The sequence below is a fragment of the Labrus bergylta genome, chromosome 23, assembly GCF_963930695.1.
Source record: "Labrus bergylta chromosome 23, fLabBer1.1, whole genome shotgun sequence".
NCBI classification, from domain to species: Eukaryota; Metazoa; Chordata; class Actinopteri; order Labriformes; family Labridae; genus Labrus; species Labrus bergylta.
Genome location: NC_089217.1, coordinates 82,664 through 100,163, shown reverse-complemented (window position 1 = coordinate 100,163; position 17,500 = coordinate 82,664). Strand labels below are relative to the sequence as shown.

Genomic DNA, 17,500 nt, shown 5'->3' with positions numbered 1-17,500 from the left:
GAACAACCTCTGTGGAGGATCCCTGGAGCGGGGCGCCGGCAATACTGCTGCGACAAATACTGATCTATATGTTACAAGTCTTTAACTGCAGCCCTGATATTTCCCTGAGTTATGAACAGAATACCAAACCTTGTGATTGGTTATTGTAGAAAAACACACACAGGGAGCTAGTTGTGACAGGCTTTGTTTATTTAGAGAGGGGGATGGGGTTCATAAACAATATTCTGCAGCTCTGGCTCTATCCATCAAAGAAAACTGCATTAGAAGATTGTCTTTTAACTCATTTTGTATTATAGTGAAGAAGAACCGTAGCAGGCGCAGCACTGCAGGGGGTCCACAACAACAATACACAAGAACCTGCAGGATGAGAGCACACAAAGACTCCAGGAAGGACACAAAGGTAGTAACAAAGAAGGAGAGGAGGAGGAAGTAACTAATTGGATCTTGTCCTTCGGCAGTCTAAGCCTAAAGCAGCGACTGGAGGCTGGTCCAAGCTTTGGCCTGTCGTTACTAAAGGAAAGTTTTAAGTCCGCTCGTAGAGAGAGACAGTGTCTGCTCTGAACGTGATTCCACAGGAGAGGGCCTGACACTTAAAGAACCTGCCTCCCGTACTATTTTTTATTTGAGACTTAGATAAACACAAGTAAGCTGTGCTCTGCAAAGCTCCAGAGAAACAAGTCTTAAAGATAAAGACTCAAAGCAAGAGGATGCATGAAGATGAAGAAGGAGAGGAGGAAGTAACTAATTGGATCTTGTCCTTCGGCTGTCTAAGCCTAAAGCAGCAACCAGGAGCTGGTCCAAGCTTTGGCTCTGTGCCCTGCTTTGTGTTCTAGTGGAGAAACAGGTCTTATGATAGTATTGGCCTATTTATTTCCACATGATATATACACTTGACATTGCTGGGCTTGACAAACTCACGAGAAATGATCTGAACTGTTGCTGTGATGTCTCAGCTACTTAACCAGCTGTAGTTTCCAGAGACGTGTTCCTGCAGTTCAAAGAGCTGACTGTGAGATTCAGTAACACACAGTGAGTCTGAGCTTTAGGTTTTATGAGCCATAAATAAATATGCTTTAAATAACAGAAAGTATGAGCTGTGGGAGTCCCATTAGCTCGGTGAGGCTGCAGAGATAATGAGGTTTCAGTCTGATTCAACAGAATGAGCTCAATATGCATCAGGTTTAATTTATCAGGACTCAGAGTGTGAATGAGAGTCATAGCAAAGAGCTTAGGCTAAAAACGTTTGCAGCCTTTACGAGCTCCTCATGTCTGGTTTCCATCTTTAACTGAAGGCCAGATTCCGTCATAGATGTTCCATTTTTATACTTCACTTGTGGTTATAAGCAGTCTGCAGTTTTCAGTTTGTTGCCCAGCTTCGATGGGGCAGCGACCTGCTAGAAAAAGTTCTTCTTGACCCGCGTGACCCCCCCCCCCAAAACAATCCTCAAATCCCAAACACTGTTTGAGAGTGTGCAGCAGTTTGTTGTTGGTGTCAGAGGTGAAAGCTGTGTTCCTACTCAGCATTCATCCACCCTTCTCTGGCATTTTCTCAGCCTGTGCTGAATCTTAGAAAGAGTCCTCGCTCTCTGTTTTCTGACTCATCAGCATTCTTCCTCATGTCGAACTTTTCTCCCCCCCCCCTCCCGGTTCCCCCGCCTCAACACTCTTTCAGATCAGCATCTTTCGCTGTCTGGATTCCCCCTATGACGAACCCTACCCGTGATGCACTTGTGAAACCATGGCAACAACAGAACCATAGCAACCTGAGTCGACTTTCCCAGCCTCATCGGCGGACCCCCCGGAGGCGTTTCTTCAAAATGTTTAAACCAGGATGAAAGGAGACGAGAGACGAGCTAATGAAGACGTGTGAGGAAATGTGAAGTTTTTAATGATCAGAGAAGTGACGGCTCGAGACTTCAAATCTCTCTCTAATCATCATCCTGTTCGTCAGGAGGCGTGGTCAAACTGAACCAGCATCACACCAAGAACACTTACTGACCCACTGCGGACCCGGACAGCCGGGGGGGGGGGGGTTGGCGTTTTTCTGTTTGTTCCCTTCAGTCGGAGATTTCCCAGAAGTCACTGCTTCATCATGAAGACAGGAAATGGTTTAAAACATACCTGTAAGAAGGACGTCCTCTGGCAGGGTTTGTTTTTCATGGACCCTAGTGGGTCTGCAGCTCGCGAGTTTGAATCGGCGCCTGTTGAGCGAGGCGGCAGCTGAGCAGCCTGCCAGCTCCCACGGGGGGTCGGTTTTAATCCCTGCCCAGACACAGACTCAGGGCCGCCAGAGAGAGAGAGCCAGAGAGCGAGGAAGAGAGTCAGTCAGTGTGCACGCCGTGACACGTTTATGAGAAAACACGGACAGATGAAAGACGCCGCTTGTTTCGAGAGTGAAGAGATTTACAGTCGAGACTGAAGCAAAGATAGTTTATGAAGTTTTTAATTTAATTAATTAATTTTCCTGAGCTGAACGAGAACCAAACAAGTGAGAATAAAAAACGATGACGAAACGGGAGCTCAATTTGAAACCGATAAAAATATAACAGAGTTTGATGAATGTGATAAATATACGTTTAACTCCTCGTCCCACATTGAACCGGTTTGCTGTTGGTGTGTTATTCACCATGGGGGGGGGACTGTTAGCTCGATGCTAACTCAGAGCTATAATTAGCATTGGGATGGTGGTCATTTAAAGGAGTGAATGAAAGAGGATTCTCCTGAGCAGGTCAAAATCAGATCACTTCATCCCATCGCACCTGAGAGCACCAGGAGACTACAGGGCCTGAGCCTTTGTTTCTGCAAGTCATTACTGAACACTGACTTTTTGTGTTGGTCGCTCCGCACCCTCCGACGTAAATCTGCAGCTCAGTTTCTAAGCATGGGGTCCCGGGTCAGGTGGGTTTCTGGGGGGCTGTTGGGAGTCCTTGGTTAGCCCCCGTTGGCTGCAGTAACTTTAATTCATTTTAAACACACACACACACACACACACACAGACTTCGCCGAAGGACAGTTTGTTCAGGAACACGTCCGTGTGCTTTCATGAGAGTTTGAAGTGAATTCAGAGGAAAAGTTTTTTTTCCCGGCGTGCAGCTGAAGGTTTAGAGGGGACGTGGAGACTCTGAAACAAAGCTGGCAGGGACACACGTTTGTTCCCAATCGCTGCTCCATTTTCATTCAGGCTGTGTTTCCATGAAGCAGCGCGGGCACACATGGATTCCTCTTGTGGCCGTACGTTTCACTATCAGCAGAGTTCAGTCTATTTTCTACGTGCTCCGCCTTCATTAAACTCTTCTGTTCCTTTACCCCGAAGAGAATTCACCATCCATCCCCTAAAAACGTGTGCCAAACGAGCAGCTTCCTTTGTCACACTTTGTCTTGAACTACGTTGCTGGTTGTCCTCCGTTGTTGCTGATGAGCTCGACCTGCTTCATTAAGTCAGGACGGCGCCCTGCAGGACGGCGCTCTGCTGGACTCTGTTCATCAGGCGGAGACTCACTCAGACCTCCAGGAGGAGCAGAGCTGGCACATCCTGCTCAAACTTGGACTCGTTGTGGATTTAATTAAATGTTCTGTATTGTTGACAGCATTGTGTCAAATTTAAAGTCAGCGGCTGTTGTGGCGTTCTAAGCTCTGGCCCAGATTTGCTGTGACTCTTGAGATGAGCTTTTTGGTTTTGACTTGAATATCTGAACTCCGGTATGGACAGTCACACTCCTCACTCCCAATTTCCACCAATGTGCACTTATCAGAACCATTAGATAAACTACACGTTCTCTCAGATTGGCGTGCAACAGTCAAAAACCACTGACCTCCAGTTAATCTCCCTGATGTTTACGGTGCCCCTTAGTGGTCAGCCCAACAAACAAAACACCCAAAAATGCCTCTAACAGTTACATAACCTCTGAAACCTTTAGTGGCTACATTTACTCCTTTAACTGAGCGGCGACCTCTGGTGTTGAAACATGAAGCCGATGCTGAAGTGTAAAATCCTGCAGTTCCTGGAGTGTCCACTAGAGGCTGGCTGCAGAAACACAGGAAGTCACATACACACCCATTCTAAAAAGCCTGTTTTTACAGCAGAGATGAACATGTTTACAGCCTGGTTCAAAAAAACAAATAGGTGTGATTAGCTCATGTCTCAGCTCCAGCTCTCAGCCTGTCGTTAGGTTGACTGAAAGTTAGACTGAGACAGCATTTCCAGCATGGAGACCGCCATTGATGGGACTCCAGCGCCCCCTGCAGGAACAGACTGGTCTGTGGTTTACAGAAGGTATGGAGCATTTAAGTCAGCGTGCTCACTCGTCTGTTCTTTTTCTTTTATGGATTTTTGTTTGTTGGATGTTTTTGTCTTTTACTCCCACACCCTTTTATTTTGACTCCCTGTGATATGAAACAGATATAAATACTCTGATGTCTTTGAACTGAAACGTTTACTGTGAGAAAAGTATTTAAAAAGTTTTATGTGTTTGTGTGTGTGTGTGTGTGTGTGTGTGTGTGTGTGTGTGTCTCTCTCAGTGGTTTGGGGACCTGGTGACCCCCATGTGGTGGGAGGACGTGTGGCTGAAAGAAGGCTTTGCTCATTTCTTCGAGTACGTCGGCACAGACTTCCTCTTCCCAAAGTGGAACATGGTGAGTAGAATCCTGATGCAGGAAGTGCTGCTTTAAAGCAGGAAGTAGTAACATGAGACACTTATTCTCTCTGCCGTAACACTTCTTCCTGTTTGTCAAACGTAACTTCAGAGTGTGGAGGCGTTCAGAGTCCTCACCTCTGACCTCTGACCTTCCTTCACTCACTCCGATATCTGACTCCTCCTCCATTCCAAAAGTGTCTCTCTGCGGTTCAGCTCCTCACATGCAGCTCGTCACATTCAGCCCGCTCCCCTCCACTCTCCACAGAGGGAGCTGGCTCATAACACGGCACGATTAAAAATCAATTCTTCTTCAAATGTGCTCATGAAGCCGCCATCCGTCCTCCTGAAGAGACTGAGAGAAGGTGTGTGAGAACGCAACTTTAGATTACAGCACACACACCCACACATAGAAACACACACACACACACACACACACACACACACACACACACACACAGAAACACACACACACACACACACACACACACACACACACACACACACACACACACACACACAGAAACACACACACACACACACACACACACACACACACACACACGCACACACTCACACACTCACACAGACACACACACACACACACACACGCATAGAAACACACATACACACACACACACACACACACACACACACACACTTCAGAACGTGTTGCAGCTGAAGCACCTTATCTCCAGTGCACATACTCAGCCTGTTTGTGAGCGACATGGCGTTTTTAAATCCCTGTTCCTGCGGTTCTGCTTGGCGCTTTAATAGACACAAAGTGTTTCTCCGGTAGCGAGATGATAAAACGCTCCATTCCTGATCCTCTCGTTTATTTCAGGTTTTTCATTTAAAATGTTGCTTCTGTCTGCAGAGCGCAACGGCGCTGCAGGAAATGAAAACTGGAACACGCCCAATCACTCATTCAGCCAATCAGGTTGCAGTGTAGTATTTCTTACATGGATGCCGTGGGGGGATCAGGAACAGAGCGTCCAACCTCTTGGCGGGGGCGATATCACAACATGATGTCTCTCTCTGCTTCGGCAGATCGCCGTCACATTCTAATCTAAGATCGTTGTTTGGGTTTGATCAAGTCAACTTCGACTGAGAGGTCAACACCTCTCAGACTGCTGGCTATGCAACAATTATGAGGTTACACTCTCAATGGAAAAAATGTCTAAATTGGTGTCTCAAACAACAAAGATCACACAAAAATTAAAACTATTCAACCCACCTAAACACAACAACACAACTAAAACACAACTTGATGGCTGCTTTGCTTGAAATGAGAAGTCAATGTTAAAAAAAAAAAAAAAAAATTCTTTAGAAGAATTACTTCAGGATAAAACTCTGGATTAAAGCAACAAACAAGTTCATTGAGAAAGTCGCCTTGGCTGCATCATTATGTTCATCAACATACGACACAAACTAAGCCACAACTTGCTGTCTGCTTTGAATAAACAACAAAAAGTAAATCTTCAAAAGAAAAGACAATTTTTCCTCAAGAAAAATCTCTTTTAGGATTAAAGGTTCAGATTACTGTGCGTTAACAGTGCAATAAAGCTGGTTGTATTGAAGGCCTCACACGGGGCACCATTTGTTGGGGTTCTATCTAGTCAACTTTGGTTATATTTTTTAATAATTATATTTAATTATTATCAATATAAATAACAATATCGTTGAACTATGTTTAATCAACTTAGGGGCACCACCCTGGAATCAGGGAAAAATAACCAATGGGTCAGTGTGAACACTAACGTAATTTACAATTGTCCGCTGGAAGCGGTGGTCTCAAAATCGTATCGAGTGACTGCGTGTTGAATCGTTCTCTCCGGGTTTCTCGTCTGTAAACGTCTTGTGATTTGAATCACAGCTCGCCGTGTTTATCCACTACTTGCATCCTGGCTCTCCAGAGGGGCGAGTGGGAACCTGAATCCAGACGGATTCTGCACAGCCCGACTGATTGTTGCTCAGCTTCATTCTGTAATGACATCAACGGAAGAGACTCTCAGAGAGGGGGGAAGGGGGGAGGGGGGGGGGGAGGGGGGGGGCGCTGAATCAATAAAATAAATGAAACCAAAGGGGAGCTGAGTTTTACCGACACGGCAGTAAAGACACAGAAAACAAGAGCTGGGCTGTCAATTATCCTAACACACCGAGTCAACGAGGAGGAGGAGGAGGAGGAGGAGGAGGAAGTGGAGGAAGAGGAGGAGGAGGAGGAGAAGAGGAGGAGGAGGAGGAGAGGAGGAGGAGGGGGAGGAGGAAGAAGAGGAGGAGGAGGAGAGATGCAGACATTTCTAAATTCAGCAGCTGCTCCTGAATGCAGTGTGTGTGTGTGTGTGTGTGTGTGTGTGTGTGTGTGTGTGTGTGTGTGTGTTTACACTGACTGCTGCCCTATTAGCCGTCCCTCCACATGTAGGTCCATCTGGTTCATAATGACCGTATGGATCAGATGGATTGTTCAACAGAATGAAAATGATATCCAAGTCAACTTAGACCAAACCATATCCTCCACAAAGTAGCCTGATCCCAGCAGAAAGTATGTTCATGAACTGAAATATCTCCAGAAACTTAAGTTTGACAGGATTCAGATTCATCAAATTAATCTATTTAATAAAACAACTTTAATCCAGGAATTACACCGAGCCGCAGTTGGATCAAGAATTAGCCTGATCCCAGAAGATTCTGTTAATTTCACAAAAAGTCCCTCTTCATGTTGTTCATTAACGCCTAAAAGTTAATAAGCTGACAATTCAATTGCTTAACAAGATGGAGGTTCATTAAAACCAAATCTCCATAGTAAACACTGTAATCCATGAATTAGACAGAGCCGCACTACCCCGGATTTAGCCAGATCCCAGGGGTAATTTAGACAGAGCTCGTTAAAGCTTAACATGTTTGCAGATGTCTATTAACATCATGAAACAAGGGGCGCCGGCGAGGAGGAGCAAGAAGAAAAGACGAGAAAGAAGGAGAGCTGGAGAGAGTGAACAGAACTGAATGAAAAGAGAGGACGTAAAAAGGGAGACTGAAGGAAGAAAAAACACATGAACCAATTAGAGAAGGAGAGGAGGGGCTTAAACTCGGACTGGAGAGAAGAACAGATGAAAGAGACGAAAATAAATTACAAGTGAGTGGATGAAGAAAAAAAAACAACACACAAAGATTATGATCTAAACCTTTACTGAACCAACTGTCCCACCGCGCCCCCCCCCCCAACAAACTGAAGTCTGTCCAGAGCTTAGCCCCCCCCAACAAACTGAAGTCAAGTCAAAGTCAAAGTTTATTGTCAATTTCAAAATATGCCAGACATACAGTGGAATCAAAATTGCGTTTGTCTCCGTCCTGCGGTGCAATACAACCAAAATAAGGCAAAATAAGATAAGGTAAAATAGATAAAATAAAATGAGGTAAAAATAAGATAAATAATATTTTACAGTAATAAATTCTAAATTTTGCAAAAGGTACAAAATGGTAAATAAAATAAATTAAATTAAATTTAAAGAAAAAGTAAACTTGTGCAATGTGCAGTAAACTGAGTGTACTTTTGAATAGTTGGCTTCAGAGTTATTAGTCCAGAGTTCTGTAAACTTGTGCAATGTGCAGTAAACTGATTGTACTTTTGAATAGTTAGCTTCAGAGTTTTTAGTCCAGAGTTCTTGGTGGCAAACAGGAGGGGGTTTCAACGTCCATTGTTCGTGGGGGCAGAGGGGAGGGAAGGAAGAGAGGGGAGAGAATTAAGCTTCCTGACAGCTTGGTGGAAGAAGCTGTTTCTCAGTGTGGTGGAACCGGCCCGCAAGCTGCGGTACCGTCTCCCCGATGGCAGGAGGCTGAAGAGGCTGTGTGAGGGGTGGGTGGGGTCACACACAATGCTGGTTGCTTTGCGGGTGAGGCGGGTACCGTAGAGGTCCAGAAGAGAGGGGAATGGGACACCGATAATCCGTTCAGCAGCTTTTACTCTGCGCTGCAGGGTCTTGCGGTTGGCAGCAGTGCAGCTCCCAAGCCACACAATGATGCAGCTGGTCAGGATGCTCTCGATGGTGCCTCTGTAGAAGGAGCACATGATGGATGGGGGGGCTCGTGCTCTCTTCAGCTTGTGGAGGAAGTAGAGGCGCTGCTGGGACTTCTTGGCCAGTGATGTGGTGTTGGTTGTCCAGGAGAGATCCTCACTGATGTGAACCCCCAGGAACTTGGTGCTGCTCACTCTCTCCACAGCAGCACCGTCGATGATCAGTGGGGGTTTAGGAGTGGGGACTCTCCGGAAGTCGACAACAACCTCCTTGGTCTTGTCGACGTTCAGTAAGAGGTTGTTGTCTCTGCACCACGTGGCCAGTTGGCTGACCTCCATCCTGTAGTGCATCTCATCGTTGTTGGAGATGAGACCAACCACTGTTGTGTCGTCCGCGAACTTCACAATGTGGTTGCTGCTGAAGGATGGAGCGCAGTCATGGGTCAGCAGCATGAAGAGCAAGGGGCTGAGCACACAACCTTGGGGGCCCCCGTGCTCATGACGTTGGTTTTTGATGTGCTGCCGCCGACCCGCACTGTCTGAGGCCTCTCGCTGAGGAAGTCCAGCAGCCAGTTGCACAGGGAAGTGCTGAGCCCCAGCCGGTCCAGTTTGCCGATCAGCTGCTGAGGGATGATGGTGTTGAATGCTGAACTTAAGTCTATGAACAGCATTCTGAAGTATGAGTTTTTGGTGTCCAGGTGGATGAGGGCTGGGTGAAGAGCAGAACAGATGGCATCCTCAGTGGATCTGTTACCTCGGTATGCAAACTGGTAGGGGTCCAGGGTGGCAGGGAGGGTGGATTTGATGTGGGCCATGACTAACCTTTCAAAGCACTTCATGGCGATGGGGGTCAGTGCAACGGGTCAATAGTCATTGAAAGTGGATGGTGAGGGCTTCTTTGGAATGGGTATGATGGTGGTGGCTTTGAAGCATGACGGAACAACAGCCTGACTCAGAGAAGCGTTGAAAATGTCCGTGAAGACATCTTTGAGCTCCTCTGCACAGTCCTTCAGCACACGGCCAGGAATGTTGTCTGGACCTGCAGCTTTGCAGGTGTTGATCTTGGAGAAGGTTCTCTTCACGCTGGCTGCAGTCAGGCACAGGGTCTGGTCGTGGGGAGGGGGGGTGGTCTTCTGTGGGGGCATGCTGTTGTGTGCTTCAAACCTGGCAAAGAAGCTGTTGAGGACAAACTGAAGTCTGTCCAGAGCTTAGCCCCCCCCCCCCCCCCCCCCCCCCCCCCCCCCCCCAATAAACTGAAGTCTGGCCAGAGCATAACGACTATGAAGAGGAAGAGTCACAAAGAGGGGATTACCCAGCACCCTTAGGGAGACACAGAACCAGCACCCAAAGGTGACTGACTGGGTGTTTCTGAAAGTCTATTTTGGAAAGACAGTTAACATACTGTAACGTGAACCTTTAAAGGACTTGACTTGACAGATTTTTGTCCAGCTCCAAAGAATGATTGATTGATTTTATTTGTGTCACATGTTGAGGAAGAAGACCGTCACCTTGAATCATACGAGCAGACCGCTGGTCAGAAAGTCTTTGTGAGAAAGTGAGCAGGCCTTTCTTCTTCCTCAGTCACTGGTTTTTCTATGCACACAAAGAGCCAAACTCCCAGCTGGGTCTACTAGACCCCAGCGTTATGTTGCAGCGTTATGTTGCAGCGTTATGTTGCTGCGTTATGTTGCTGCGTTATGTTGCAGTGTTATGTTGCAGCCTTATGTTGCAGCGTTATGTTGCAGCGTTATGTTGCAGCGTTATGTTGCTGCGTTATGTTGCAGCGTTATGTTGCAGCGTTTTGTTGCTGCGTTATGTTGCTGCGTTATGTTGCAGTGTTATGTTGCAGCATTATGTTGCAGCGTTATGTTGCAGCGTTATGTTGCTGCGTTATGTTGCAGCGTTATGTTGCTGCGTTATGTTGCAGCGTTATGTTGCAGCGTTATGTTGCTGCGTTATGTTGCAGCGTTATGTTGCAGCGTTATGTTGCTGCGTTATGTTGCAGCGTTATGTTGCAGCGTTATGTTGCAGCGTAATGTTGCAGCGTTATGTTTCTGCGTTATGTTGCAGCGTTATGTCGCTACGTTATGTTGCAGCGTTATGTTGCTGCGTTATGTTGCAGCGTTATGTTGCTGCGTTATGTTGCAGCGTTATGTTGCAGCGTTATGTTGCTGCGTTATGTTGCAGCTTTATGTTGCTGCGTAATGTTGCTGCATAATGTTGCTGCGTTATGTTGCATGGGTCCAACAGTCATTAACAGTCATTACGAGGCTGCATGTTCCTTTACCAGCTCCGTCTTAAACCTCACACTCTGACTCTCCTGGGCTTTGGAGATGAAAACGTAATCGCACAACGTTAGTTTCTCATCATCGTCCTAACAGAAGAATCAGATATGATGTTAGTAACAAGAACTTCCAGAACATAAATCTCAGACTCTGTCCTCGTCTGAACATGGGTTCTACAGCGCTCCATCTCTTCAGAGACAATACGTCTTTGAGTTCATCAATCACTGAGAATGAGAGAGGGATGCAAAGCAGCATTTCCTTTAAGTGAAAGAGACAATGTGTTTGTTTGTTCTCAGGAGAAGCAACGCTTCCTGACAGACGTCCTCCACGAGGTGATGCTATTGGATGGCCTAAGCACCTCCCACCCAATCTCCCAGGAGGTGGAGCAGGCGACGGACATCGACCGAGTCTTTGACTGGATCGCCTACAAAAAGGTGAGTCACTGCATCATCAAGAATATGAAGAGATAATTTATAGAGAGGAGTCCTCTCAGGCAGGTTCTGAAGAAGATTCTGGAGCACACTTCGCTCCGGTGCATGACCTTGTGTCCTTTTTGTGCGTGACAGTGTCTCTCTGTATCGTCCGTAGGGGGCGGCGTTGATCCGGATGCTGGCTAACGTCATGGGACAGCCGCTGTTCCAGAAAGGACTCAATGTAAGTTCATGTCCTCCTGCAGGTCCAGCTGGGACAACAAAAGGTTTATTTATCTGAGGACAACAGGGACGGGGATGGCTTTAAAACAATGTGTGTGTGTGTGTGTGTGTGTGTGTGTGTGTGTGTGTGTGTGTGTGTGTGTGTGTGTGTTTAGCCTTCTTTTGACCAAACCTTTCATGTTTGGAGCGTGCAGAGTGACAGAGTATACAGACAGGCAGGAATAAATAGATTTGGCCTCAGGGGTGATTTAAGGGGATTTGGCGTTTTGTTTCACTGTAAGTGACCTCAACTGGACACTGTAACCATGAAGGAAACCAGACTGCAATGTATAAAGTTTTCATCCTTAAAGGAGCAATCTGTAACTCTGACACCTAGTGTTTAAAATGGGTACTGCAGTTAAAATACTAAACAGTGTAGGGAGGATTAGGGGACATAGGTCTGAGGGGACATAGAGATTAGGGGACATAGGGCTGAGGGAACATAGGGATTAGGGGACATAGGGATGAGGGAACGTAGGGATGAGGGGACATAACGATGAGGGAACATAGGGCTGAGGGGACATAGGGCTGAGGGAACATAACGATGAGGGAACATAGGGATTAGGGGACATAGGGATGAGGGAACATAGGGATGAGGCGACATACGGCTGAGGTAACATAGGGATTAGGGGACATAGGGATGAGGGGACATAGGGCTGAGGGGACATAGGGCTGAGGGAACATAACGATGAGGGAACATAGGGATTAGGGGACATAGGGATGAGGGAACATAGGGATGAGGCGACATACGGCTGAGGTAACATAGGGATTAGGGGACATAGGGATTAGGGGACATAGGGATGAGGGGACATAGGGCTGAGGGAACATAACGATGAGGGAACATAGGGCTGAGGGAACATAGGGATTAGGGGACGTAGGACTGATTCCCATCAGAGAAGCAAAAACTGAAAAAAAAACTTATTTTATTTTATAGCAAAGAATCTTTATAGCCATAAAAGTGCAGGAAATCAGCTGTGGGTGTAAAAATGATGTAATATGATGCAAGGTGGAAGTGGGTTAAATGTAGATTTACTTCTGAATACAGTCATGGATATAAGCATGAGTCCCCCCACGCACACACACACACACACACACACACACACACACACACACACACACAGTTTGTCCTGATTTTCCTGCAGAAACTGTCACTGATCTGGAACACACTGAGAGCCAGAGTCTATATAAAAATCGTGCTGAACCAGCAGTGTGTGTGTGTGTGTGTGTGTGTGTGTGTGTGTGTGTGTGTGTGAGTATTATGTCAAACTAAGAGCATTAGTTTCACTCCTCAGCTGTGTAAGAAAAATGTTCTAATAGTTCTCTTCTTCCTCCTCCAAATGAATCGTAACAAACCGACTGACGCCCATCACTCGTTAGGACACCCGTCACTCGATAGGATGCCCGTCACTCGTTAGGACGCCCGTCACTCGATAGGACGCCCGTCACTAGTTAGGACTCTCGTCACTCGATAGGATGCCCGTCACTCGATAAGACGCCCGTCACTCGATAGGACGCCCGTCACTCGATAGGACGCCCGTCACTCGATAGGACGCCCGTCACTCGATAGGACGCCCGTCACTCGATAAGACGTCTGTCACTCGATAGGACACCCGTCACTCGATAAGACGCCCGTCACTCATTAGGACTCCCGTCATTCGATAGGACGCCCGTCACTCGTTAGGACGCCGATGTACAAACAGAAAGCAGTGAGCCCAGCTGTCTGCAGTAAAAACTCAAATTTAAAAAGTAGAAATGTGGAGGACCCTGAATACATGCCGCTGGGTTTGATCGAGGTCGATGATCATGTCACACTTTGATGTTTGTAAAAGCGCCCTCATTAAGAGCCTGAGTGTGTAACGCCACATATCTTCTCCTTTCACGCTCACAGCTGCTCAGAAAGCTTTTAATGAATCACTCAGACCAGCTTCAATCTGACAGGATGCTTGTTATCATCACAAACTGTTTGGCTTTGGTGCATCACACCGCTTAAACCTGAGCGTGTGGTAGGATCAGGATCAGATTCAGAGCGGGGGGAGCGGGGGAGGGGCGTTTTATCTCCGCTCATGTCAGCTTTAGTGAAGGTGAAAGACTCGCACTTATCAAAGACACCACACACACTCTGCGCTGTTATCATGAGTGTCATCTTGTTCCAATAAAGAGCTTCAACTCACTATCAACCTCCACACACACACACACACACACACACACACACACACACACACACACAGAGGATGGATTCTCTATCACTTAAAGCCAGATTAGACATGTTCTCTGCAGGTGTTCTCTCTTATCTTGTACTCCTCTGCTGCCTTTTCTTGTTTTATTTTACCCCCCCACCCCAACAACACTCCAGCGTCCTCATAAGCTCTTACACCCCGACCCACGGCAGGGAATGAGCTTTTTCTGAACCCAGCTACAGGGACAGCCAGGGATCAAACACGATACAGAAACTGCTGCTGATGACTTACGGTTTGAGAATCTGAGCTCCTTGCGTTGTTCTCGGGACTCTCCGCCTCGTTTATTAGCTCTGAAAATCGAACCTTAAGTCTGAAATCAGAGCAAGGATTGAGCCCAAAGCCCTTCAGACTCCTCACTGAATCGAGACTTTTACACAGTAAACACTCAGAGAGGCTCCGAAAGATTTCACTCCTGAAGCTTTATGAAAACACCAGCATCATGCACCCCGATCCTTTGGACCTGATTTTATCTGCACGCTGTGTTTTTATGCATCATATTTGGAATCATCTAGAAAATGTTAATGTTTCATGTTTCAATAAATATTTTCTTCATGTTTCCACGTTAAAGATGAATTCAGATCGACATCATTTAAACACAAGTTCGCTGCAACACCTGTTGGTTTGACCTGATAACTGCTCTCATATCTGGCAAACCGAGGGGCGTCCAAAACGGCCGTGTGGGGGGGGTGTCTTAAAAGCGCCTACCTTCTCTGGTCCAAAGAAATCCAGAGCATTCAGGAGCAGAATCTAAAGTTAGAAGGAGGACATACTGGCTGCTGAGAGCTTCTGTAGAGAACGACGTTGCAACGACTTTAAGGTTAAATGTGCTGTGGCGCGTCAAATGTGCTAGCATCATGCTAACCCTAACCCCTCCCGTGTACAGAGGCTACAGACCTCGCCCCCACCCCCCCCCCACACTCTCTCCTCCCTAATATCCATGTCTCTCTTCAGCTGTCCTCTCCAATAAAGGCAAAAATGGCCTGAACATCTCTGTAAAATAGAAAGATGAAATGTGCTCACTTTGGACTTCCTCTTGTTCAGCTGCTTCCCCAAGAAAATACCAATAAAACCAGAGATGTTCCCAGCAGCTTCTTCTTTGTGTTCTAAACTCACTAGAAACTAGCATTATGCTAACCTGCTAACCTGCTAACCTGAGAACTGTTTGTTGTTGTTTCAGGATTACCTTCTGAGTCACATGTACAGTAACGCAGCCAGAGACGACCTGTGGAGCAAACTGTCTCAGGTAAGGAGCTCACCTGTCCGTTTACCTGTCCTACTTTTCAGCTTCCTCTTCCCGCCTTGCTCTAAAGTTTCAGAGAGATCTGTTGTCATGTCGTGTAAGGTACCTTACTTTCCATCAGGGAGTTAAACCTTTAAATGTTCCACATGTAGATCTTCAGGGACGAAGCCGCCACACTGAGAGAAGCTGTTAATTATTTGACGAAGCTCTTCTAATGAAGGCCTCGGAGACGCTCGTTACCTCACGCCTGATGAGACGGGGGTGTGAAAAGTCATGTTGCCATGGTGACATGACTGACAGGTGGAGGCCTTGTTTTTCTTGTTTGTCCTTCACACAGGAAAAAAAAAAGGCAGTTTAACGAGATTCATCTTCGTTAGCGCTGCTCGTTATAGCGAGGCCGAGCTTCCAGCCAATCAGACGTCCAATTACCTGAAAGTACAAGATGTGTCTCTAATGAGGAGACTTTAAAGGAGCTGTTATTTCAGATATTAATAGGTTACTCATGGGGTAAGATGACCTCACTAATGATTGTAGAAAGTCATTAAATTATTTATGTTTACGAATCATTAATCATAATTATTCATCTGTCTGTTTTTAGGCCATGCATTCAGAGGGGCAGGACATCAATATTGGAGAGATGATGGACAGGTGGACTCTACAAATGGGCTACCCTGTGCTTACAATCAGCAAGAACCAATCAGAGCAGCTCCCCACTCATTACATCACTGTCAACCAGGAGCACTTCCTGTATGGACAGGAAGTGAGGAACAACAACAGGTTAGACTTTAAATGTTTGTTTATCATTTTATTGTAAAAATTAAACTTTAAATCAACACAAAGGCAAAGAATAAACGATTAATTACATCGAGAAAAGCGCCTTCAAGGGACCCGAGAACGTGTTACATCAGAACACACAAAACAACACGATTAAACTGAGTCCATGAGCTGAGCCGATCAGGTTTTATAGCGATGGTGCGAGGATGTAGCGTCGCAGATAACCAGGAGAGGGCTCCAGAGGGTGGGGGTCGCCACACTGAAGGCCCCGCACTCCGGAAAGTCTGCAGGGTGGCGGGTGTCCGAGATCGAAGGCTCCGGGTCAGATCGTAGGGATGGAGCTGGTCAGAACTGGGACTCGACGCGGCTTTCCTCTAAAGCATCATTTATGTAAAGCCTCTTGTGACAGGTGGGCATGTTGTATCTGATAACCTCAAGGCTTAAGTCCCACCTCAGCTCCACCTCTCGCCCTGAAACTAGATACGGACAGGTTAGAATTTCCAACATGGTGACCGCCATCGTTCAGCATCAAAACGCCTCTCAATGTGACTGGGCCGATGCGTCTATGTATTCTACAGTCTTTGGTTAATCCCAGCGTGGCCGAGGATAACCTTTACATTTTAACCGCTCTGACAATAACTCTCCTGGAGACAGCAGTCCTCAGGGCACGCTGCCCGGCCTCATTCATCTCTTCATTCACCGGCAATCCCTTTGGAACTCTTTGTTTCACAACTCGATAAGCTCAGAGTTTGTCCTCCGTTTTCTCCTGAAGAAGCATTTTCTCTTCACATTCTTTAGCACCTTTACATGATTTATATTTCATTTATATTTGATACACTCCATGTTTTATTCACATCCTTCACCAGGTCTGAAAGTTTATTCTCTTCGTTGTTTTATCGACCCACTTTCTCCTCCATCAATTCTTCATCAGCTCCTTTCCTCCTCCTCACCTGTTGTTCACTCCTTCGTCTTCCTCTTTTCTGTCATGTTATTGTTCTGACATGTACAATCAACCTCTGTTCTCTGCTTTCATCTCTTTTGTGTTTCTCTGGAGCTGCTCTCCTCAGCCGCTGAACTGAAGCTGTTTGTTGCAGGTGGAGCTGAACTCTTTCTTCTGTTCTTGTTGAGTCTTAAGGGGCTGCGTTCAGACACACTCGGGGGTCCCAGGGCGTTCACCAATACTTGTTGTTGAGCTTTTATTTGAGGCGTAGTCACGGCTGAACACAGCAGCAGAGGTGGATTGAATCAGAGGCCGATGCTGCGTTCACAAGTGCTCAAAAGTCCCACAGTGTTACACGCTGTTGACTTTAACTCTTCATTTATTTATTAGTATTGATGTGCAGGAAAACATCGAGTTCTTAGAGATATTCTGAATTAATCAGGATGGTCGGTCTGAGGTTTTCTGCTGACTGTCAATACGGTAAATCATGATCAGGCTTCAGCTCTGAGAATAATAACAGCTGTTAATCAAAGAAGGCTGTTGACTCTGCTCAGCTCTTTTTAAATCTCTTTAATGGTTTGTGGACCATCCTGGTTCATGAGTTTTGATACGGCTGATTGCTAATGCAGTAATCATGAAGTCTGTAAAGAGATCCATGAGAGACCTGATGAGCTGCTGACTGGTTACTG

General features: G+C 46.4%; 1 protein-coding gene across 1 annotated transcript in view; it reads left to right on the top strand.

The window, feature by feature from the left end:
* The window catches only part of LOC109976693 (thyrotropin-releasing hormone-degrading ectoenzyme-like), a gene marked incomplete in the record, with an annotated part of 106,964 nt that overhangs the window by 66,193 nt on the left and 23,271 nt on the right, over positions 1 to 17,500 (top strand). The window contains 5 exon segments of the mRNA XM_065951217.1: positions 4,519 to 4,632; positions 11,225 to 11,362; positions 11,517 to 11,582; positions 15,035 to 15,100; positions 15,696 to 15,982. Coding sequence (XP_065807289.1) covers positions 4,519 to 4,632; positions 11,225 to 11,362; positions 11,517 to 11,582; positions 15,035 to 15,100; positions 15,696 to 15,982 — 671 coding nt within the window.